Here is a 24538-nt window from a genome sequence, read left to right on the forward strand (position 1 = left end):
CTACTTGATCGCGGTTGGACGTGGATGTTGCCATGTCAGGCGTGAAAGTGTAGGGCACTCTTTCCCATAGTTTTAAAAATTGGTTCGAACCAAGTGATCAGACCAATTGAACCAAGAATTGGTGGTTTGACCGATCCAAACCTTTGATCAAATCGGATATGCACCTGACTTGGTGTGACCTGGTGCGACCCGGTGAAATTCCCAATTGAACCATCAACTTGTCGGGTTTCATGATCTAGGTCAGGTCATCACTTTTTTTTTTATAAAAATAATAACTCAAAACAACGTTGTTTTGATTTTAAAAAAAATCAAAATTAGAAAAAAAATTAGATGTTGCGCATATTGTTGAGTCTTTAATCACACTCCCTAACCCTAAGTCCCTAACATTGAGAGTTTGAGACTCTACGTCTACATCATCACCTGTTGCACCACTACCTTGTCGTGCCATCACCCTGTCACATTATCGCCCTACTATGCCACAACCCCTCTCCGACGTTGTGCCACACGTAGAAGAGCACGTTACAGTCCGAGCATATGTGCCACACATAAAAGAGCACGTGTAGTCTAAGTCGTTGTCATCGTCGTTCAACGTCTCCCATCCCCTCTACCGCACCTTCCATCTCCTCTGCCATTGCATGCCTTCCATCTTTGATGCCACTATGGCATCTCAGCTTCGCGTTGCATATAATAGCATTGGGTTTTCATTTTCCCTCTATGTTGTGTTTTTTGTTGGTTTTGTTGTTATTGTTGTTTCACGTTCGCATTTATATTTCATTAAGACATCTTGTGTTCACATTTGTGTTCAGGTTTTAGTTCACACTCCTTCTTCTTGTTTAGGTTAACAATCATATTATTTAATCTTGACAACTTGGATGCTCTTCTTAGTTGTTGTGTACATTGAAATGTTGTATGCTCTGTTTGTAAAATATAATTATATGTTAACTTCTTTTTGGTTATGTAATTGGTTGCTTTGACAATATGTTAGCGGCTCTTTGACTCTATAATTTGTTTGTTTTAGCATTATGTTATTGTTACCTGCTCTTTGACTCTATAATTTGATTATTTTAGCATGATGTTATTGTTAGCTACTCTTTAGATACTCACTATTATATTAGTTTTGGTTGACTTAATTTACAATAATTTTTTTGTTTGTTGTTATTGCGTGATATTTTAATACTAGGTATGACAACTGGTGAAACGCATTCAGCACAATAGGGTTTTACCCAAAACTCTTTCCAAAAGAATGTTAGAGGGAAAACTGATAAAACTTGGGGGCATTATAAATTGCTTAAGGAGAATGAAAAATCTATTATGTTATGCATTTACTATGATAAAGTTATTCAGGGAGGTGGAATTAATAGGTTTAAGAGTCACTTGGGTAGTGAGAAAGGTCAAGTTGAACAATGTAAGAAGGTTCCTGCAGATATTCATTCTCAAATGAAACAAAACATTGATGAATACAAGAGCAAGAAAAACAAATTCAAGAAGAAAATGATGATAGTTACTTTTTCCTGCCTATTGAAAAAGGTGTAGTGCCAAAAGTGGAACAATCAACACAAGCAACATCTACATTTTTAAAAGGCAAGAACCACATTAGTAACTTTTTTATGCCTAGAATAACTCCTGAAGCTCAACCTACCTTAAAAACTGTGTTGCAAAGAAAAAAAGTGATAAAAATGTGACTTTGTGATTGCCAAATGGTTTAGTGATGCATTTGTTCCATTCAATGCAACTAATTTAACATTTTTTCAGCCTATGTTGATGCTTTATGTAGTAGTATAAGTCTAGGGTACAATGTTCCAAGTATGCAATTTAAAGTGATGATGAATAACTTTACCCTTTAAGTGTTTGATCTTACAAATGATTTAAGGTACCTATATCAATGTCTAAGAAAGATAAATCATGGGATAAATTAATTGTTAATAAGTTATGATGTAAGTTGATTGTTAACGACTTAAGGTGTTTTGATGATAGCAATGTTTAATGACTTAACGTGTGATATTGATAAGGTTACTAGGCTAGTTAAGCTATTGATTTAAATGTTTAGTGATTGATCTCTTAGTAACTATAACATATGATTAGACAATCTCATAATTATTTTATCCTGAGGTGTATTACATGATGTGTAATTGTTGCATTGAATTGTGAACACATGTAATCATTGTACTAATTAATGATGATAAATAGTTGTGATATGCGAGTCTGTTATTGATATGATTGTGAGCTATGTATGAGTTGTAGTGATGTGATTCCTTATGCCATTGATTTGTTAATATTTAATTAGTATAGTTGAATTGTTAATTATTATATTAAGAATAGTTGATGATTATATGATATGAGATCAGTTGACATGTATCATATGCATAATAGTGTCTTAAGGATACGATATGAAATACACCACTAGGATAGACCCCCTTCTACAAAAGCTTAGAGATCAATTATTGGGGATAGCTTGGTTTTAAAGTGCTAGTCTCACCTTTTGTGTGCATGGGATGTATCTTGCGCAGCTCAACTATCTTGACCAAATCTTGATCGTATGTGCTCCTAGTAAGAGTGCATAGAGAGTGTGACTTGACATGTATTCCTAAACTTCTCTACGTGTATTGCTAACAACAATGCACAAATGTTATTGCGGGTTGCATCAATTGTCCCGTGGCGGAGGCTAGGTGGGCCAAGTCACTGTCGAATTATGGCGCTTGGGCTCCTACGCTCTTAAGTAAAAAGAGTTGCGCCCTGACTATCAGCTATAACTTTTGGCCTAGTGGTAAGCGCTCGATCCAACAATTGGTATTAGAGCCAAGGTCATGAGTTCGATACCTAGCGGGGCAATTGCTAAGGGGGAGATTGTTGCGGGTTGCATCAATTGTCCCGTGGCGGAGGCTAGGTGGGCCAAGTCACTGTCGAATCATGGCGCTTGGGCTGCTGCGCTCTTAAGTAAAAAGAGTTGCGCCCTGACTATCAGCTATAGCTTTTGGCCTAGTGGTAAGCGCTCGATCCAAAAATTGGTATCAGAGCCAAGGTCATGAGTTCGATACCCTGCGGGGCAATTGCTGAGGGGGAGATTATTGCGGGTTGCATCAATTGTCCCGTGGCGGAGGCTAGGTGGGCCAAGTCACTGTCGAATCATGGCGCTTGGGCTGCTGCGCTCTTAAGTAAAAAGAGTTGCGCCCTGACTATCAGCTATAGCTTTTGGCCTAGTGGTAAGCGCTCGATCCAACAAATGTGATATGTGATGTTTTACTAATGCCACATGCATGATAATATGTTGTTCGTGTCCATTGCATAATGTATTGTAATGTTATCTGTTATTTTTTATTATGCTATGAATGAACCAAGTGTGATAATGACATTTATTTGTATATGCTATGTCTTATTGTACATTTGTTTGTGTTTAACTACTAGTGACATTCTTGCACCATAAGTGAAAGTGAAATGTTTCTCACTCCTTTGTTTGTTTGTTTGTTTATTGTTCTTGTGGTTTCTTTAGATGATTATCAACATGTTGTTGAAGATGTCGGTGATAAGACCCAGGTTTCATGAGGGGTGCTCTAATAGCACATGTGACATCGAAACATGGTTAGGATTAATTTAAGAGTTTTTTTCATGTTATTAAAATTGAGAGCTTTGGTTTTAATTCCTTTGTAATTTCATTATTTCCATTAAGTTATTTTATGTTAACAATGTGATTCTCTTTATTTGTAAGGATTTTAAGTTCATTATTTTACATTAAGTATTTCAATTTCATACTATTTATGTATTATGGTGTGCGAGGTAGTGAGTGTCACAATTTTCACTATATTTATAGTCATTTGAGATTTTAATATTAATTGCATTTCATAACTTTCATATAAAGGAACCTAACATTACAAATTTTATATCTTGAATCGGTCAAAAGTTGATTTAAAATCATGTCTCAAAATTGAAAATGATTATTGTTTTAAAATAACCAACTTATTTCAAATATAAAAGATAAAGGACAAAAACATTTTAACATTTAAAAGACCAAAATAAATTTTTAAAAAATAAGATAAAGGATACAAATATAATTTAGCTTAAATTTTAAAAAATAATAAAGACTTGTTAAAATTATATGTTACCATTTACCTAATATTATTAGATTATAATTTAAAGGTGTAAAATTGGACAAAAAAAAATTAAATAGAGTAGATATATTACTATCAAATATGTAGTGTGATTGATGTGATGTTCTTTTAACTTAATTAATAATCTAAAGTTTAAATTAAGAATATATGATTATGTTAATTATTCGAAGAGTGAATTTTATTATTCATAATAATCTTATATAATTTAATCATATTTATTTTATACAGATGACACATGTGATATAAAAGAGATATCATTTTTTGGTGTCTATTTTTCTTTTAAACAAATTTATCCCTAATTTATACATTTTTTTATGATTATCTCCTAATTTACCTACTGTCCTTTGTTAAATTGCTTGCAATTACTTTTTCTTTCTCCCTCAAAAAGATATATTTTTTAAAATAATATAAAGATACAAAAAAAACTTCTTTTTCCAATATTACCAAGTATCTAATAAGAACATTCACAAAAAATATAAAATAAAAGGAATGTTAACAACAATTTTTTTTAACACTATCATTAAATGAAATTTATTGGAAACCATAACTTATATTGGTCTCACATCTTATTTACTTGTGTTTTCTCTCAATTTAGTAGTAATATTTATCAAAATTTATAACTTTTAATAAATTTCAATTACTACTAAAGAGAGTATTAAAAAGTTAGTGTAAAAAAAAATCACTCAACATTTTGATAAAGTAATAGACGCATTTAAGAATTAAGAACTAAAGAATCTTAACATCTTTCACGCATTTACCTAAAACTTTAAGATAATATTTACTTTATTCCACACTTTAACATATAAGTGAGCTTGTTTAATGTTACACATAGTGAATCTTCATTCACATTCAAGAGAACTCAAAATCCTGAACAATGAAGTGACTTCACTTGAAGAGTGAAGTAGCTTTAAGGATAACTTTTGACCGGATAACCGCAGATAATGTTCTCTAGACAAAACATTTCCTATGTACTCCACAACCATAAAAAAAGAAAATGAATCATAACTTTATTATAAAGATGTTTTGAAAATCATTTTCCTAAATAAATTCAGGTTTCGACATGTTTTTATAACCATTTATTATTAAGATAATAAAATAATGTAACATATATATGTGAAGTGGAAGCTCATGAACCTGTAGCCTCTTTATCCTTTTGTAGCAAACCAATTACCAAAAACAAAATTGCAACTTTGTGAATCATACATACAAAAGTTGACTATTCTAATATTCTTTGAATTCCATGAACCATTTTTTTTTTTAGTTTTATAGAAAAGTCATGTGATAATATATTTTAAAATTTAAGAGGAACATGAGATATTCTAAATGTCTAACAATATGCAAATCTTTGATTTCTTGGTATTTATTTGAAGCATCATTTGTTACATATATATAAAATATACAATTCTTGTACGAAATTCATTATAATTCCGTTTCTTGCATTTTTGGAAATGCACTGTTTCCTTTCATGTAGTTTGAAAATTTTCTTATTTTTAATCTGAACTATAATGTAGAGCATGATGAATAGTTTCATTATAGTTCCGTTTCTAAGATGCAATAAATGTATAAACTTATATTAATTATTTTTCACTCTATGAATACCTAATTGAATTATAGTTACATAAATTAAGACATTAAAATAATTATCATAGGTTCATGGTACTAACTTCCGCCCTTATTAATTATTTGTTCATCAATTTGTTTATTTTTTAAAATTAATTATAGTTTTGACATTTGAAGAATGTCTAAAAATTATATTTTCACTTTTAATATAATATTAACTTTTTTCCTAGTTTTTTTTTCCATAAATTTTTTTCATTATCATAATTAACATTAATGTATTTATTGAAAGAGTGAAACTATTTTAATATAATTGTATAAAACATGATATATTTATTGTTATTCTTAATTTGTGCATAAAAAATTTAATTGCAGAAGATTAAAAGATTAGTGATGAAAATGAGATAAAGAATAAGATATTTTCATGTCACCTATCCTATTTATTGTAAGCATCCATTAATTTTTAATATATCTACCAATACCCACAAGTATCATGAATATTTGATAAAAAAAATTAAAATTAAAATTAAAATATAAAAAATATAATAAAACACAATATGAGTAATTTTAAATGGTATATTTATATGAAAAATAATTTTGTAATATATATTTGCAGTAAAAAATAATAATTATGATACCTATATTTAGTATAAAAATAAATTAAATCAAATTATCTTATATATAATTAAAACTATTTTTAACATTTTTAAAATATGAATATTCGCAAGTAAAATATTTACTATTTTTTCCATCTCATTATTAAGTAAATATTTATTTAAAATTTAGAACCACTTTTAACATCATTCCTTTGAATGTTTAAAAATGTGTAAAATAAGATTTTACTTTTCTCTTTTCTCAAATTTGACGAGTCTAGTGTTTATTTTAAAGTTTTTTAATTCACACCCCCTTGATGAAAAGCCATATTTTTTCATGAAACGTTATAATAGTTGTTGATGGCTAGAAGTTATAATAGTTTAACACCTTATAAATCCACTCAATTAATTATAGGTTATATTTTAAGGCATAATTATTGAAAAAGTTAAAATAAAAATTTATCCTTTTGTGTATAATTATCACAGTCCATTCATATCCAAAAGTTAAATCTTTTCAAATTACATCCTTTCATGAAAATTTACAATAGTTTAGTTCATTATGAACATTTAATCATAGGTTATATACCACTTAAATATGTTATACTTGAAAAAAAAAAACACCATTAAAGTATTCTCTAATATTCATTAATAAGAAGATGAACATCTCAAACTACATCAAAATACTATTAAACCATGATTCCTATCAATAACAAAATTGCTATTAAATCAATAAAAAATCACATTTTAAAAAATAAAGTTCTAATGATTTATTTGCAATTTTATAATTTTGATATCAATCAACTATTGTATTATCGGAAACTAAACATTTATTATTTTCCCATGCTATTTCTCTGTGCACATGTTTAAATATAGGATAATCATATTATATAACAGAAGTTTTGCATTACAAGAGATAGCCGGAGTATTATCTAAAACACATTTATACTCTTTTTTTATATTATTTTTTTATAGTTATCAAAAAGTAATACAAATAAAAAACCCTTAAATTCAGAAAACAATTAGTTTAATTAAAAAAATATTAATTTAATGATAATTTATATTTTATTAGTAAGTTGAGGTATTTTATGTCTTTAATAAAAATAAAATAAAAATAAATATTGAGTAATAAATATATATTAATGATTAGTCCATTAATTTTAAGGTCTTCATTTTAATAAAAAAATATTATTTTTTCAAATTTTTTAAAATAAAAAAATATAATAATCAACAAAATTTGGAGAACAAAATGATTATTAAAATATATATATATATATATATATATATATATATTTATTAATTAGTATAGATTACATTAATGTTAATTGAAGAAATTTAAACCTACAAGATAAAGATATTAAGATGCGTAACAAAATAAAATAAAAAGTACGACAATGAATAAAAATAACTATATTTTTTTTAAAAAAATATTCAATTACTGCCAGTCTGCCATCTGCTTTCTTTTAAGAAAATGACTAAAGAGAAAGAGAAAGGAAAAGAAAAAAAAAGTAAAATAAAAATAAAAATTAATGAAATATTATATAATTAAAAGATAATTTTGTCTCTTAAATATGTAGTTAGAAGTACTAAATTCTTATTCTCTTTTTATAATTTTTTTAAGAGAAGTTACATTTTTAAATAAATTATTAATCAAATTTTAGTCAATTATGTATTTGTTTTAATAAATATAAAAATTAAAAAAATTAAAATTAAAAGACTTAATTATGTTTTTAATTTTACAAATTTGGAATATATTTTTTTAGTCTCTAATTTTAAAACTTATGTTTTTAGTATTTGAAATATCCAAAATTATTATTTTTCTCTTTCAAATGAAATTTATCTTTTTAATCTTTATGAATTTTAAAATAATATTTTAGCCACTAATATTAGAATTAATAACAATAAATTGAAAGTAATTAAAATAATATATATATTTTTTATTTATTTTAAGAACTAAGAATATAACTTTTAAATTTAAAAGATAAAAATATTTATGAATTATGAAAACTAAAAATAAAAAAATTAAATTTGAGAATTTGGGAGTGTAAAGATATATTTAAACGAAAATAAAAATTAGCAAAAGAAGTGAGATTCTCTTCTTGAAGGCTCACACACATCCATCGGATATCCGTTACCCTGTTTCATTATTATTCTCCAACAATTATTTATTTTCTTCCATTTCCTATTATCTTATTTTATTTTATTCTTTCTCTCTCTCTTCCTTTCTCTCTCTGCGATTAAAACCCTAATTTTGCTCGCTCTGAACTTCCTCTCTCGAATTCGAAGCTTTCTCTCTTTCTCTCTGCCTCTCTCTCTCTCTCTCTCTCTCATGGCGCCGGCGCGTGAAGAGAACGCTTACGAAGGCGGCGGCGGGTTCGGCAAGTTCCGAAAGCGACCGTTACGCAAAACCCCAACGACGCCGTACGATCGGCCACCGACAGCGCTGCGAAACCCTAACAGGAACAACGGTTGGTTCTCGAAGCTTGTGGATCCCGCGCAGAGGCTCATCGCTTCTAGCGCTAACAGAATCTTCGCCTCCGTTTTCCGCAAACGCCTTCCTGCACCACCACCACCACAAGGTTTCTCTTTCTCTCTCTCTAAAATGGAAAATTTTGATTCATTTTGATTGGAAGATAATTTTAGGTTTTTCTTTTAAAATGTTTTTTTTTTTAACTCATGCGAATATAATTTCTTCGGCGTTTTTGCTGATAATTAATAATGCCAATGGCTTCAATTTTGAAAGCATTTAATGCGGCATTTTGATAATTAATAATGTTGTTGTGCGGTTCGGAACTACTTGAATTTTAGTTCCTATGTTGCTGGGTGTGTTATGTTTCTGAAAGGTTGAGACTTTTGCTGTGGTATGAATATGATACTGGGTATATTCTGATACTCGCTGAATAACAAGACTTGTGTGTTATGTTTTGTACATGAATCCGTAATTAGGGGGCACTGTAATTTAAATATCGCGTAAATGCGATGTTAAATTTTGCTTTGTGTTTCGATGATTGGCCGGAAGGATAGAATAGAATTCAATGAGTAACATTTGAAATTGGGGAGGTGAATGGCAAGGGTAAGTGGAAAGCCCTTATCTTAGTTATAATGTTAGGATGGAGCACTAGATGTGAGTATGTTTTTTAAGTTTATAAGAATGGGTTGTTTCTGCGAGAAGGGTGCATGTGCGGTTTTTTGAATTGGACTGTGTCGCTGAACAGACTTGAGTTGGCTTCAGGTTGGTGCACTGACAGAATGAATTGGATGTAGAGTTTTAGATTCAGCCAGTGCCTCAGTAGTTCCCATCATACCCCTGATGTGGTAATAGTTTGTAAATAATATCTATAAGAATGTGATTAAGATGGTATAATTTGTACTCTTAAATGATATTATTTAATCTTTATCGACAATTAAGTTTTTGGCTTACATATCTCATTCGAAGCTGAGAGTAGGACACTGTAATTGAGAAATGGGAACCAATGGCTGTGGAATTTTTCTCTAGGCTCGTCGATTTCCTTATTTTTCTGTGTACTAGTTGTAAATTGGGGTAATAATCTGTGGTAAAGCTGTGAAGGTAAATTGTAAGTTGTAACTTCTCTGTGATTTTTCCCTATTTTTCCCCTTCATTTTGTGTGCTGTTTTTTTTGATATTATAGTCAACGAACATGATTCCATGTTTTTACTTTATGGTATTTTTTTGGCACAGAAGCTGTACAAGAAGTGAGGGACCTTCATCAGGAAACAGCTCTCATTGTAAGTATGCATGCTTCACATATCTTATTTCTGTTTGCATATCCTTAGGAATTGTATTTTGGGTGTGATGAACATGCATTTGGCTTTAAATTAAATAAATTCTGTGTATCATTTATGCTTTCATTTTGCTACTAGCCTACTAATAGTTTTTTGGTTATTCCATTAGTAAATTACGACTTAAAATTAGGTTGTTAAAAAGGTTGAGTAATAATGAAGCTTTACTTTTTTCTCTTGATGGTTGGTATACTAAATAAAAAATAATCAAATAAGATTTTTTATTAACTAATCATTATTGAAAGCTTTGAAAAAATTCAGTCAATTTATTTATCATTTTCAAAGGAATAATTTTAAATGTGCTTGCCAAGACAAATATTATTTGTTTGTAAAGTTCTGACAAGATGGATAATTTTCACTGGAAATTCATAAACTTGTTCTGTTGATTTGATTGGATAAATTTACTCCTTGTTGGTTAAGGTTGTCACTAGTATTTTGATTCTTGTCTAAATATGTCAAGTTTATTGATGTTAGTTTTTCTTATCATTGTTGCGAATTGTGATTGTATTTTTGTTTTGTTGTTGGCTGTTTGAGGAGAAACAGGTTGCAAATGAATCCTCTGGCAAGCAACATGCAGTAGCAGGTGAAACTAGTGTCCAAATCAACAGTTCTGATGGACATGAATTAACTGAACTTGAGAAACTATTAAAGCAGAAAACTTTCACCAGGTATGCTTTGTATGATGTGCATGACTGCATGTGGATTTTGGTACTGGGTTGGCTGGTCTGTGTTTGGTAGTTTGCTGCCAAGTGCCAACATGTAACTTAGTTGTTTATTTATGACATGGATCGGTGAAATACAGTAGAAGCTTCTGGTGCTTTTTAGAGCCAATGTTGTTGCTTGATCTATATAGCTGAGCATACCTCATGGCATAGTGCTTGATGGTTGTTATTGTGTAATTTGCACTTCCTGTATAATTTATTGAAGCTTGTTAAGTTCTTGCTTTGAAATTTACAATTTGCTTCTTCCTGCCGGCCATTTCAAATTAATGTCATTTTACATTCTTAGACAACATTCTTTTCGGAACAAGTGTTTTTTTGTTCTGCACATGATGAGGGTGTAATATTCCACAGATCAGAGATAGAGCATTTGACGGAACTTATGCGTTCAAGAACTGTGGATTCACTTGTTGGGGAAGAAGGGAAGAGAACAGAAGTGGTGCCATCAGATCCAATTTTGCCTCGTGAACAAAAGGAAGAATATCCCAAAACTCCAGCATTAGAAAATCAGATTGAAAACCATCTTGTTTCAACCCCATATGTTACTAAGGTTTCTTCCAATGTATGACCATTTGTTTTATACCTATCTTTCATATATGTTTGGATGTATGATTGTACTTGTGAAATTGTTAATTACCTGTCATGAGATGATCCATTTGATGTGTTTATTTAATGTCTATAGGTTTCTGTTGATGATGTTGCTTCCCCTGCGGAGCTTGCCAAGGCTTACATGGGGAGCAGGCCTTCAAAGTTATCCCCATCGATGTTAGGATTGCGAAGTTCTCCCAGGGAGGAAACAGCCTTACTAAAAAGTCAACACTTTGCTCAGAAATCCCCTATTATGTCAATTGTGCCAAGGGCTACTAGTACCCTTTCTAGGGTTCATGAAAATGGTTTTGTGACTCCAAGATCTCGTGGCAGATCCGCAATATATAGTATGGCTCGAACACCTTATGCGAGAGCTTATCCAGGCTCTTTGCCCAAGGTTTGCCATTTACTGAATGATATATATTTTCTTTTATCATGATGTTTCTAGTGTTGAAAATCATATATGGTCTCTCTTACAGGTTGCCAGGGCTGCTGTTGAAGGTGAGCCATCATCTTCGGCTCAGAATGCGGTTGATCATGATATGATTTCTGGATCTAAACAAGGGGTACAGATATTTGTGGTTTCAAGTCCTATCATTTCAGTGTATATTTAAGAGTTCTCTTTGAGGGGTATTTTACTGGATTTTTATTTTTTTTCCACTCCCCTCTTTCTGCAGGTATTGAAACGCAGAAGTTCTGTATTAGATAACGATATAGGATCTTTTGGTCCTATCCGTAGAATCCGTCACAAGTCTAATCTTCTATCTTCTAAAGCTTTGACCTTGCCTCATTCAGGAAATCCTCTATCTATAGGTAGGAATGGAGTTGACATTGATGCGGGTCAGCAACCATCATCTTCCATGCAGAAGCCTAATCTGTTGGGTGAATCTAAGCATAGGCATATGAAATTGTCTGCAGAAAATGTAGATGACACCATGCCTAGCACCAGTGTTCCTCCTTTACACTCTAAATCTAGTGAGACAGCCTCAAAAATACTCCAGCAACTTGATAAGTTGGTTTCTCCTAAAGAAAAATCACCAGAAACGAGGCTACCAACTCTGGCCGATAAATCTCCAACAAAGTTGTCCTCATCCATGTTACAAGGACAGGCTCTTCGAAGTATGGAGACAGTAGATTCATCTAAATTCCTGGATAACATACGGGATAATGGTTTGGATGGCACACTTGGAGGAAATTTTTCTGCTAGTGCTCAAAAGTTAAAATCAAAGATAGATGAAACTGAAAATGGTCCATTGAAGTTTGTTGCTACTAATGTATCAGTTCCTATTGTAACTGATGCAAAGGCTACAGGCCAAAGGAAGCAAGATATATCTATTTTAAAATCTGGAGATTCCTCTGGAACAAAACCTGTTTCTCATCCTCCACAAAAAAACAGGGCATTCCATATGAGTGCACCCGAGGTTTGATATTTTACTTAATTATTTTCTGTCATGGTTTTATTTAGTTGTCTTTATTTAAATCATTTGTAGATTTAATGTTTTTTCTTGTTAATTATTAGTTTTTATCTTAGTGGAAAGAGCTGGGGCTATTGATCTTGTTCATAGTGATTTGTTTCTTGCTTTCAAATAGTGATGATTGAAGCAGTTGTCTGGAATTTTTTTTTTTGAATACATCTGATTTAATTTGACAGACATAAAGCGGTGGACTTTAAATGAAAAATATGATTCAATCTGTGATTATGATTATTCACTGTTGTTTTTTTCCTTCTCTATCTTGTAAAGGATTATCTGGAGCTGGATGATGATGCCTATCCTAATGGAGCTGTGCCTACTTTCTCTACTTTGGGGAAAGAAACAACAGTCTCTGCTTCTGTGGCTGATAGAACTACCCCTGCCATTGGAACTGCCGTCCCAGAGAAGCCCCCAGGTTCATCGGTGTTAATGCCATCCAAAATTTTTACAATAGATGGTAAACCTCATGTCAGGACAGCTGATGGGTCTAAAGTTGAAGAGAAGAGTGATGTGCCGACTTCTATAACTTCTTCTGCCTCTGATCCTATTGTTAAGCCAACTACAGGTGCAAGTACAGCTGCTTTTAACACAAATTTAGGCTCTAACAAGTCTACTACACCAAATGGATCAGTTGCTAATGCTCCCACATTTAACTTTGGGAATAAAGTTGTTCCATCGACAGAGATGACAGCTGCTGATGCTCCATCAAAGGACTCTACTAAGTCAGGTCCACTATTTGGTTTGGAGAAGGTTGCATCATCAAAAGAGACAGGTGCTGATGCTCCTTTGGTTAATTCTGGCTTCCTCAAAAATGTTGATAATGTTCCACAAGTGCCATTTACTTTCTCTTCATCTGTTGGTGAATCTGCTGTGTTCAAATTTGGCTCTTCTGACTCAAAACCAAAAAGCACAATCAGGTTAGTGTATGTGATTTTGGCTTGCCTTTAAATGCCTTTCGGAACAAGTCTTTAATCTCATGTAGACGTAGTTTATTTTATTGATTAGTTATAATGTGTCTGTTCTACCTGTTCTTTTTTACTTTGTCAGTGAAAAAAAGGAATCTCTCTGGGAGTACATCTTTTTATCATAGTTAACTTCTTAGGGTGTATGTAGTAAAACTGTAAATATTAGACTATTTCAATAATAGATTATATGAATAGTTGATTATAGCATTATTGTTATAATCAATTAGAATCAACATGAAATTTTGTTAGGGTAATTTTGCTAATAAGCAATTTTAAGATGTTTAATTTCATTTGGATACAATCAAAGTTTCAAGTTTTTAGCTTTATAAAAACAGCTTATTTTTCAAAAAAAAATAAAGCTGTTTATAAATTTCAGCTAGTTTCCCAAACAACTAGCTTTATTCACAAACAGCTGAAAAGTGGGAAAATAATGTTTCCTAAACACTCACTCATATTCCCTGTGTTCTGTATAATAGCTTATATGCTTATTTAACACTTTTCATTCTTCCCTTTTATTGTTCGGGCATATATTGATTTACAAAAGGCGTTTTACTTTTGGTCTTAGGGTCATAGATGTACTAAATGTCCTATTCGTTTGCAGCTCAATTACCGTTGCCGGTGCTGTTGATTCAATGCCAAAAGCTCTTGATTCAGATAATTCTGGTGCTAAGACTAATATAGTAACTAGTTTCTCTGCTCGGTCACCTGAACCAGTTTCTTCTGCAGCATCAACGCCATTGTTAACACCATCCGCAAATATATTTACTTTTGGCAACAGTTCAAATGAAAATAATGGACCTGCTGCTTCAAGCCCTGCATTCTCCTCTGCATTTCCACCTATGCCAACAAAGAATTTTACAGGTCAGAATATATTCAGTAGCTCATCCGATGCAGCAAGCAACAGTGGCATTAGTGCCACTGTAACCTCCTCTAGCACCCCTTCTGTAGTTGCAGCCAGCAATAGCAGTTCCTCCGCCCAAGTGGCATCTTCATCTCCCACAACTTCATTTTTCAAATTTGGATCTTCCCCTTTACCATCAAGTTTACCTGTATCATCTTCTGGCTCAGAACCAGTGGAAAACAAGAGTGGCATTTTTGGAAGCTCTTCTGCTGCAGTTGGAAGCACAGGGAGTGGCATTTTTGGGTTTAGTTCCTCAACAACGGCAACTGGAAATAGCCAGTCCCTCGGTTCTGTCTTTGGCACTACAAGTGGGTCGGTTTCTGCTGCTCTGGCATCTTCTGTTACTAGTGGTTTCTCAACTTCGTCTGAGAGTCAGTCAGTGGCATTTGGTTCATCTGCATCATCCCCATTGTTTGGGTTGACTGGGAACACAGCTTTTTCTTCAGGGAGTTCATTGTTTCCTTCTTCAAATTCGGCCACTACTAACATTTTCAATGCGGGTACAACTTCTGGACAAAGTGCCCCTGCTTCTTCTTTGGAAGCCAACCCTGTTAGCTCCAGTAGTGGCACAAGTTCTTCTGTGTTTGGGCTTTCAAGTTGGCAGCCCAGCAAATCATCTCCATTTGGCTCTTCCTTTAGTTCATCGTCTTCACCTTCCTCTGGGTTTTCCTTTAGTTCTTCTTTTAGTTCATCATCTTCATCTACCTCTGGGTTTTCTTTTGTAGCATCCACTCCTTCTGTTACTTCTACAAGTTCTCCCATGATGTTTGGATCATCTGCTTCAACACCTCAGTTTTCATTCAGTTCTGCTGCACCTACTATCAACACACAGCCTGCTTTCGGAAGTTCTACTCCTGTCTTCACTTTTGTTTCAGCTTCTGCTAATAATAATGATCAGATGAGCATGGAGGATAGCATGGCTGAAGACACAGTTCAAGCAGCAACACCTGCAACCCCGGTATTTGGTCAACAACCTGCCCCACTTCAATCAAATTTTGCATTTGGAGCATCAACTCCAACAGGAGCGAATCCTTTCCAGTTTGGCAGTCAACAGAATATTGCTCCCCAGAATCCATCTCCATTTCAGGCTTCTGGCAGTCTCGAATTTAATGCTGGTGGGAGTTTCTCATTGGGTACTGGTGGGGGTGACAAGGCTGGTCGAAAATTTGTGAAAGTTAAACATAGGCCGAGGAAGAAGTAAGACTATTGTTTATGAAATGGTTATTTCTGTGGCTGCTGCGGGCTGCACTTGATTAATGCAACAAATTAATAAGCTCTAAAGGTGAGTGATTCCTGAACTTGTGTCCAGTTAGGAGAAGTGACGCAGATCATCAGATGCAAGGTTGTCAATCTCATTTGTCTTGCTTATAGAGTGCAAGGCATAATTTTTCACAATTTTGTAATAGTATGATATGGTCGAACATAATATGCTGTACTTGTAATGGTTTTAGGTCATAGTTCTAGATCGAAGATTTGGTCAGTTATGTTCACAAAATCCCTGTATTCTCGTTACTTGTATCATAGCCAGAAATAGGCATGAATTTATGGCTTAGCTGGTTGTCAAATAACTTACAATTAAGTGAGCAATCTGTGAATGATTATTAGCTTCTAGGTCTTTTCTTTTCTTTACGGAGTTTTGTTTGGAAACTGGCTTTTTTCGCCATACGTTATATTTTGGTGCCTTGTTTGTTTAAACATAAATTTTGCTGCTGCTTTCCGAACCGCGTGATTCGTGAACTAGTATTTTTTACTTTTATTTATTTTTTGTCGTTATTTGTCAACTAGTATTATTATCCGCGTTTCTCATATATTGTCTAAAGAATTTATTTATTTTTTGATATCGAGTTTTCAATTGAAGCTTGTAATCTGTCAGTAAGGAATTTTCAAGGATGAATAAGGAAAAAATAATATAAAACTATAATAATTTTAACTATTAAAATTTCTCAAGTCATTTATAACATACACAATTATAAATACTGGTGATAACTAAATTATATTTTATTAAAAGGAGAAACAAATTCTATATTTTATGTTTTTTTTGTATTTTTTTATCACCTTATCTTTTTAATATTCATGCAAAGAAAACTTCAGCATCTTATTTTCATCACTTAATCTGGAAGTGCTATATTTCCAATTTTATCTTTTTTATTTAAGGTAAATTTGATTTTGAAAAAAAAAATTTGTTATCTAGCAGCACAAAGAAATATTTTCCTATTATTTATTTGTTCTTATTTTATTGCTTTTGAACATGTATAAAAAGAATATTCAAAAAATAGAAACAAAAAGTAACGGAAGTTGAACACTGACATTTTTTAAAACAAATTTCTAAAAGAAATTAATATATTTTTAGGAATGAAAATCAAATAAAATTTTGAAAAAGAAAAAGAAAGGGAGAGCGGTGAATAAATGAACAATGACGAAGCAGCCACTACGAGGTGAACATGGTTTATTTGAAAAAAATTGCATTAGACCATTTCAAATTCGCTTAAGCCCTCTATGCAATTTGTAGATTGGAATTTCTGTTATAATATAGGTTCTATTGTTCTTTTAAGATTTTCTAAGTTTTCAATCATCATAACACATCCCACACTTAACAGTTTCATCAACCACACAACTACATGCAACTTAAACACATCAACTCTTCAATCTAAAGATCCAGCCGTGAGAAAATTCACCAAATCTCCTATTCATCACATTACCAAAAACCATTCAGCCCCTCAAAATGCATCCCAACCCCTCAAAAGCAAGGAAAAGCAAAACTTCTAACAACACAATTACCGCATCATGCAATTCCCATTTCACATGCATCTCAACATAACCTATCATACAATTTCTGAACCAACAACTCAAACAAAGAGAAACCCGATCATTTCTCCCAATTTTTCATTAATTCACAAGACAATAAACACACTATAAATGAGATATCTAAAATCAACCACATTATAATAATACAAATCTTAGTTTGTCAGGATATGCATTAATATAATTGATTTTGAATTAACGTGAATTTGTATAGTTAATTTTGAGTAAATATAAGTTAAAAGTAATGTGATTTTCATTTAGATAAACATGGATAAAGACTTGATTTTCACATGAAATGTTGTTTGAAAACTTGTTATAAATATTGATTTTGAGTGTTTAATTATAAATTTGGGTAGATAAAATTTCAAAATTGATTTTGTTTGATGGAGAAACTATTAATAACTTTGTCCTAATGAATGTAAATTTTCACATCTTAAAATCAATTTTTCTAATACTCAAATATGTTACAAATATGATTCTCGTTATTTTGGATGCAAATGAATTGATTCTTTGCATGTTTGATATGAAACAAAACAAAAATACCTTAATAATTCAATTCAAAGAATCAACAATACGAGACCTTATCAAGTCCTCAATTCACCAACCACAGTAGGGATTCAACCAACATTTTCTCCCGATTTCAACAGCCCCACATGAGTTCATCAAAGATCAACTTTCCTAAAACTCAAACAATCAAAATCAGAAAGTTCAAACTTCCCTTGCCTAGGGAATGTTCTCAATTAGGGAAAAAGTAGAAGTAGGGGAAGGAAGACCCACTGTGATCAAACTTCCTAGCCTCTCACTCTCGAAGCCACCATCAACTACCACAGACACCACCTATTAACCCTTCTCTCTTTTATTAATCCTTTAACATACACATATTCCTTCCTAACTCCACCTATCTTTTTCTTTCAACTCATTAAATACAACCCCTCAAACATAAATAATCACACAACATACAAAATATTCAAACATCCCATTTAAATTAAAAAAACACATAAATATATTAAACACAATATAATAAAATCATGGTGTTGCAAAATTAATATATTTTAGAAATAAAAATCATATAAAAAAGTTAAAAAAGTAACGAAAGGGAGAGCGATGAACAAATGAACAATAACGACACATTGTCACTACGAGGAGGATATATGTTATTTTTAACTTAGATAGATTTTTCGGTAATTTATATAGTAATTGATTCCTATTCTTTCCATGAACGCTTTATAACAAGAAAAAGAAATGTACCAGAAAGAAAAAAGGAAAATATTGGAAAATAAATTGTGTAAGTTGTTATTACAATGTGGCTATATGCACAAACAATTTTGTCATTCATACATAAAATAATTGACATTATATCTAATATTAAATATAATCATTTTTATTTTCATTTGTTTATATCTTTTATATGTACATACATAAAAAAACTCTTAAAAAACAAAGGAAACAGTTGGTTGCCCCTTAACGCAAACTATAGCTAGCAATTGCAGTTAGTGATGGAGGTGTAAATATATGAGGGATCTCGAATCTCACTTTATATATAGGACTAGCAATAGAGGGAAAAGACATGTTAGGGCTGAACTAAGGTTTAGTCCCGCAAATAGCTGTAAGAAAGAACACAACATGCATGTAATAAAGGTGGCAAGGCCAAGGAAAACCTTTGAAGAGGCATCCCATGGCGTTGGTTTAGTGAATTGAATTATAACACAAATAACATGTTGGTCACTTGTTAAAAATGATTCTAGTAATAGCTGGTGGCATGCCTTACACACGCCAGTCGGACGGGAAGTGGTGTTTATAGGATTACTTAATACTTGAACTGACTTAACTTTGTTTATAAGATTAAGTTAAACATGTTTTTAATTTTATAAAATGAATGAATTTTAATTTTGATCTTTATAATTTTTATTTTTATTTATTTATTATTTTTTAAAAACTTGTAAATATATTGATTTTAATAATGAATAAATTTTAGTTTTAATTATTGTAAAATATTTTTCTGACTTTTATCACGCTGAAATCTAAAAGTAATATTTTTGGTCCTTAATTAACATTTGTTTTAATGATCTAATTTTTTTTTAAAGGTGTCACACATTCACATAGTATCATCAAATATTTGTGAATAACATCTGATATAACTACTTAATTTTTTAATAAATAAATAAGTACTTAAAAATGATCACATTATGAATCTATTTGTTTAAGCTTCATTTTTTTAAACAAGTGATTTAAAAAAAAACATTTATTTAAAAAGCAGATAGAAGTTATTTCTTATAGATAAAGGGAGAACTGTATAGTATTATTTTAATGTGATTCATTATTTTATTCATGCTGTGGGCTTTTTATATACATTTGTATCAACGATACATTTGAATTAATAATAACCGAAACCTATATAAAAGGAAGAGGTAACAGCAGAAATGATAACAACTTCAACAAGAGATAGCAACAGAAATGATAACAACTTCAACAAGGATAACAGCACATGGTTGTTAACACGTGAGTACTCCTACATTTCTTTCAAAAACACAAATTGTTTATTAATTTTTTTTAGACAAACACATAAAAATAAAAAATATTTATTTTATTAAAAATATTTCTTAAAAGGAAAAAAATTTAATCAAACAAACCTAATAGTAGGGACTAAAAACTATAAGTCTAAATTTTATAAAGATAAAAATAAAGAATTTACACATCTAAAATTAAAACTCGCTTATGTTAGAGTGACTATAATTGTATTTAAGCCTCAATTATTTTATCAATGTTTTGTGATCATTTGATTCATTTCCCTTCTTGTAATTATGACTTTTTCATGAACAATATATCTCCTAAAAAAAATCACTAGAGTAAATAAAAATTACATAAAAACACGCAAAACTCAGAATATTTAAAGCTATCTCATAATATTATCTTCACTTTAAGCTAACAACTATCACAGTCTTCCATGCTTCAACCCAAAAATGCTTATATTCATGTTTGGTAATTTTTATTTTTTATTTTATCTTTAGCATCAAAACCCTTCAAAGTCATCTTACTTTGGCTTCCATACTCCATGCTTCAAGTCATCTTGCTTTGGCTATAGCATATTTAAGCCTTGATTATATTATCAATGTTTTTGTCAAAATATTTCCTTCCTTATATTTTTGACTTTTTTATGAACAATCTCCTTAAAAGAATTCCTAGAGTAACTAAAATAAGTTACATAAAAACATGATATTTGAAGTACTGTCTCATAATATTATCTTTACACTAAGTTTATAATTAGGGATAACAAATAAATTCACACTTGCAGATATCCACATATAAAAATTGTCACAAATAATAAATGAGTAGGATAAATGGATATCTATAGGTAACATATATGAGTAATTTTTAACTCGTTTATAAACAGAGCGAGAATGGGTATGATGGTATCCATACCTATGAGTACCCATTAAGTAAAATTACTTAAATACTTATATATTTATCTTTTATTTATTTATTTTAGTTTTTTATTTTTAATTTTTCAAGAATATTAACATTAAATGCAAATTCAAAATTTAATGTTAATTCTTTTATCTTTAATATTTCAATACAATTAACGTCAGGCACAAACTTAAATTTAGTTGTAATACTTTTTTTAATTTTTAAGTTTTAAAAAATTTACAAATGTCCATGGATATTCACAAGTATTTATAAAATTCGAGTATCTTCTTAATGCATACCCTCTTCTGGATATGAGCGGATACAAATAGATTTTTATCTAATGGGATTGGGACGAGTAACCTACTATCTACCTATAGGAGTCCATTGCATCCCCACTCACAAGTATTGTACTCCTTCATGCTTCTACCCAAAAATGTTTGTACCTGTCTGGGGGCACACTCGTAATCTTCTGGTGGGTAGAAGGGCCGAACGCGGGCTTCGGGTGGATATTCCGGAGGGGGGAGGTACCTGCAAAAGGCACTCCGACGCTCAAGTCAGGACAAACACGATTTTCTATGGTAATAAATGAACAGTGACGTACCTCGTTATAAGTGACCTATTTATACTACCTTTGATGGGCCCTGCTCGTAGTGGGCCTCTTCTGAAGCTTACCAAATTAGGTAATACAATGCTAATCGGCTGATTATACCTTAATCGCACGTTTTTCCTTGTTAATCTTGATCATTGCCGTAATCCTTGCCTTTATCTGTCGGTCCCTTTCCGGGACGGGACGACACGTGTTGGTCCACGTGACCGATAGGACCCTTCCGGTACACAAGCCCCTAGCCTTTGGGAGTGAAACGATGCAAAGGTTAAACGTGCGGTTTCAATTGTGGCGGTTGGGTTGGAGTGTGAGGAATCGTGACCATTGGACACGCAGCTATTGGCAGTTGGGTTAAAGGGTGAGGAGTCGTGACCGTTGAATATGCAACTATTGGGTATTAACTGCGGGGACGTGAAGGGTTGTGACTTTTGGGTTCGTAACCGTTGGGTATTAATGATGGTATGCAAAGGGTTACTTTTTTGTGAACCGTGGGATCAATTTGATCCAACGGTGATCGAGGGGGTGTGTCGTTTGAAACCGACATGAGGAGGGCCTATAAATAGGCATGTGGTGGGGACCCAATAGATACGCGTTTGTTGTTTACTCCGAGCCGAAATCACATTGTAGCTGCAGCGTTCAAGCACTTTCACCAAGACCGATCAAGCTTCACTTCTAGGTACGTTAATATGGCAGATATGGATGTTGTTCAGGTCGACTCCTCTGGGGACACAGGTGGTTCTGTCGACATTGGGTCTTATGCAGCTCTGGACCAACATAACGTATCGGCATCGGCTTCCAATGGGTCAGATGATGTAGAGTCCGCTTCAGGGTCCGAGCGCGTTCAGAGTGGGAGCGAATCTTCGTCCGTAATGGTCTCAGATGGCCGTCCGGCTATGACGAAGGTTGGTTCGGCTTCTAAGCGCTTTCCTCCCATTGAGACCCCTGATTATTCGTGGGTGCATGGGGAGGTCGGTAGTGTGTACTCTCGGTATACCGACAGAAATTCCATTGTGCTCTTCATTTTGTCAGTGAAATTTCTGACCTTCCCGGAAGAAGAGGAGCCCTCTCCGATTTTCTTTCACCCGTGCTGAAGCGATGGTGGGCCGAACCCTGACTTCATTTTTTGGACCAAGGAACCTGTAAATACCAATTCTTTTACGTATATGACTACATGTTCCGAGATTTGAAGGTGACGCTTCCGTTTGATGATTATTTCGTGGGTATACTGCGGCTTTTGAACTTGGCTTCAACCTAACTTCATCCAAATACTTGGCGGCCATGCAAGGTTTTCGACAGCTGTGCTTGGCTCTCGGCATCAAGCCAACTCCTCATCTATTTTTGTACTACTACTCGTCTCGGCCGACGAGAAAGGTTAAATGGTTGTCGTTGTTTCGGCACGCCGATTGTTTGTTGTAACCTTTTACCACTTCCTACAAGAAATTCAAGGTAGGATTTATCAAGGTGATGATTCGGCCGAGTACGGGGAATAAGTACTTCTTTGATGCTGAGGGGAGATCGATATTCCCGCTCTATTGGACCTGGAAACCGCGAAAGTATGATACGGTGTCGAAGTCCCGAATGTCCCCGGAGGAGAGGTCTAGCTTGAATTTTTTGGAGAAGCTGCCTCGGCCTTTGCCGTGCCGACTGTTGGTTCGATTGTTTGAATCGACCAACATAACAGAGGAATTGATTGGTATGGTAGCCTTCCTACTTATTTGAATTCTTACGTTATCATTGATTTTGACTAATGATGTGCAGGTATCATGGCGAGCTTCGGGAGCGATGATTTGGACATCCGTCATCTGATAGGAAGTCGAGTGGTTGCTGCCACGACGACAAGGACCCCGGCCAAAGGGCGCGTTGGTGGGAATCAACCTGCCCCCCAAGGTGGCAGAGCTGGGCCAACCACCAAGGTTAGGAAAGGAGGCAAGGGTCCGTCTAGGCCCCAAGCTGAAAAAAGAAGGCCCGAGGAAGCCCAGGACGAGGATAGGGGTCATCCGGCCAAACAACAGCGGTTGGCTCCCCTGCCTATTCCACAAGGTCTGGTTGAGCCAAACTTCTTGGTGTCTAACGTCAACGCTCAGAATTTTCTGAGCCAAGACTTGACTTCGACATCAGGTCAGGGGGTTCTGATGTATGAGTCCGGCCCAGAAATGGAATTTTTTCTGCGAGTTTCAAGTCCGAGCGGTGGCCTTAGCCAAAAGCATCGTGATGGAGCCGAATCCTGAGGCCGACGAGTTGCGCCGACAACTGTCTGAGCAAGAGAAGTCTCTGCAAGAGACTTTGGCTACTCTGATTGATGCGCAAACGGCTAATGCTAAATTCCAGGCCGAGATGGACCGCTGGGGGCGCGTAGCTGACGACTTGGCTCTGAAGGTTTAGCGTCTCGAACTGTCTTTGAAGACCGAGACGAAGAAGGGGGCTGTGCTGACTAAGGAGTTGGAGGCTGAGAAAGTTACTTTTGGGGCCTACAGGGAGAAAGCACGTAACAAGGTACTCTTTCAGCATCAGGCTGGCTTCGCGCAGGCCGCTCGGCAAGCCTCCTTCTTCAGAAGTTTCCCCCCTGACTTCCACCTGGACATGACCAAGGACTTCTTCTGGGGGAAGTTAGTGGATTTAGCCCCGATCCCCCCAACGAACAAGCTGACGAGGAAGCGCCGGTTCGTTAGGTTGAGCCGAACAAAGAAGAGACGGCGTATGAGTAGGAGGCGCCAGAGGACGGTCCGATTCAGTGGGAGCCGGGGGGGTCTTAAGCTTTTTGTTGTTTCTTTTGTAATTGGGGGCCGATAGAGCCTCTTAAATGTACTTGTGGGTGGATAGTGCCCCGTTAATGAAATTTCATGTGATTGCTTTCCTATGTTGGGTGTATTAAGCAAAATATTTGAACAATTACAATGATTTGATAAAAGAAGTGAACCCGAGAAGACGTAAAAATATCGTAAATAATTGAGCTACATCCTTGGCCGAGAGGAATCTCGGGAGGGAGGACTTGTAAATAATTAAGCCACGTCCTTGGCCGAGAGGAATCTCG

At 33.6% G+C, this 24538-nt stretch overlaps 1 protein-coding gene across 3 annotated transcripts; it reads left to right on the forward strand.

The window, feature by feature from the left end:
• Window positions 1-8445: 8445 nt before the first annotated feature.
• On the forward strand, window positions 8446-16325 carry LOC109811490 (nuclear pore complex protein NUP1). 3 transcript variants are annotated; one of them, XM_020375249.3, is made up of 9 exons: window positions 8446-8829; window positions 9951-9997; window positions 10595-10719; window positions 11125-11320; window positions 11453-11755; window positions 11838-11924; window positions 12036-12779; window positions 13101-13747; window positions 14397-16325. In XM_020375249.3, exons 1-9 carry the CDS (start codon window positions 8580-8582, stop codon window positions 15895-15897), a joined length of 3900 nt encoding a protein of 1299 aa, XP_020230838.1. In that variant the 5' UTR covers window positions 8446-8579; the 3' UTR covers window positions 15898-16325. The 3 variants fall into 3 exon arrangements, with proteins under 3 accessions (XP_020230838.1, XP_020230837.1, XP_020230836.1); XM_020375248.3 differs by having other exon boundaries at window positions 9954-9997; window positions 11125-11332; XM_020375247.3 differs by having other exon boundaries at window positions 8447-8829; window positions 11125-11332.
• Window positions 16326-24538: the final 8213 nt, after the last annotated feature.

This window comes from Cajanus cajan, chromosome 7 (assembly GCF_000230855.2).
Source record: "Cajanus cajan strain Asha chromosome 7, NIPB_CcT2T_4, whole genome shotgun sequence".
Lineage (NCBI taxonomy): Eukaryota > Viridiplantae > Streptophyta > Magnoliopsida > Fabales > Fabaceae > Cajanus > Cajanus cajan.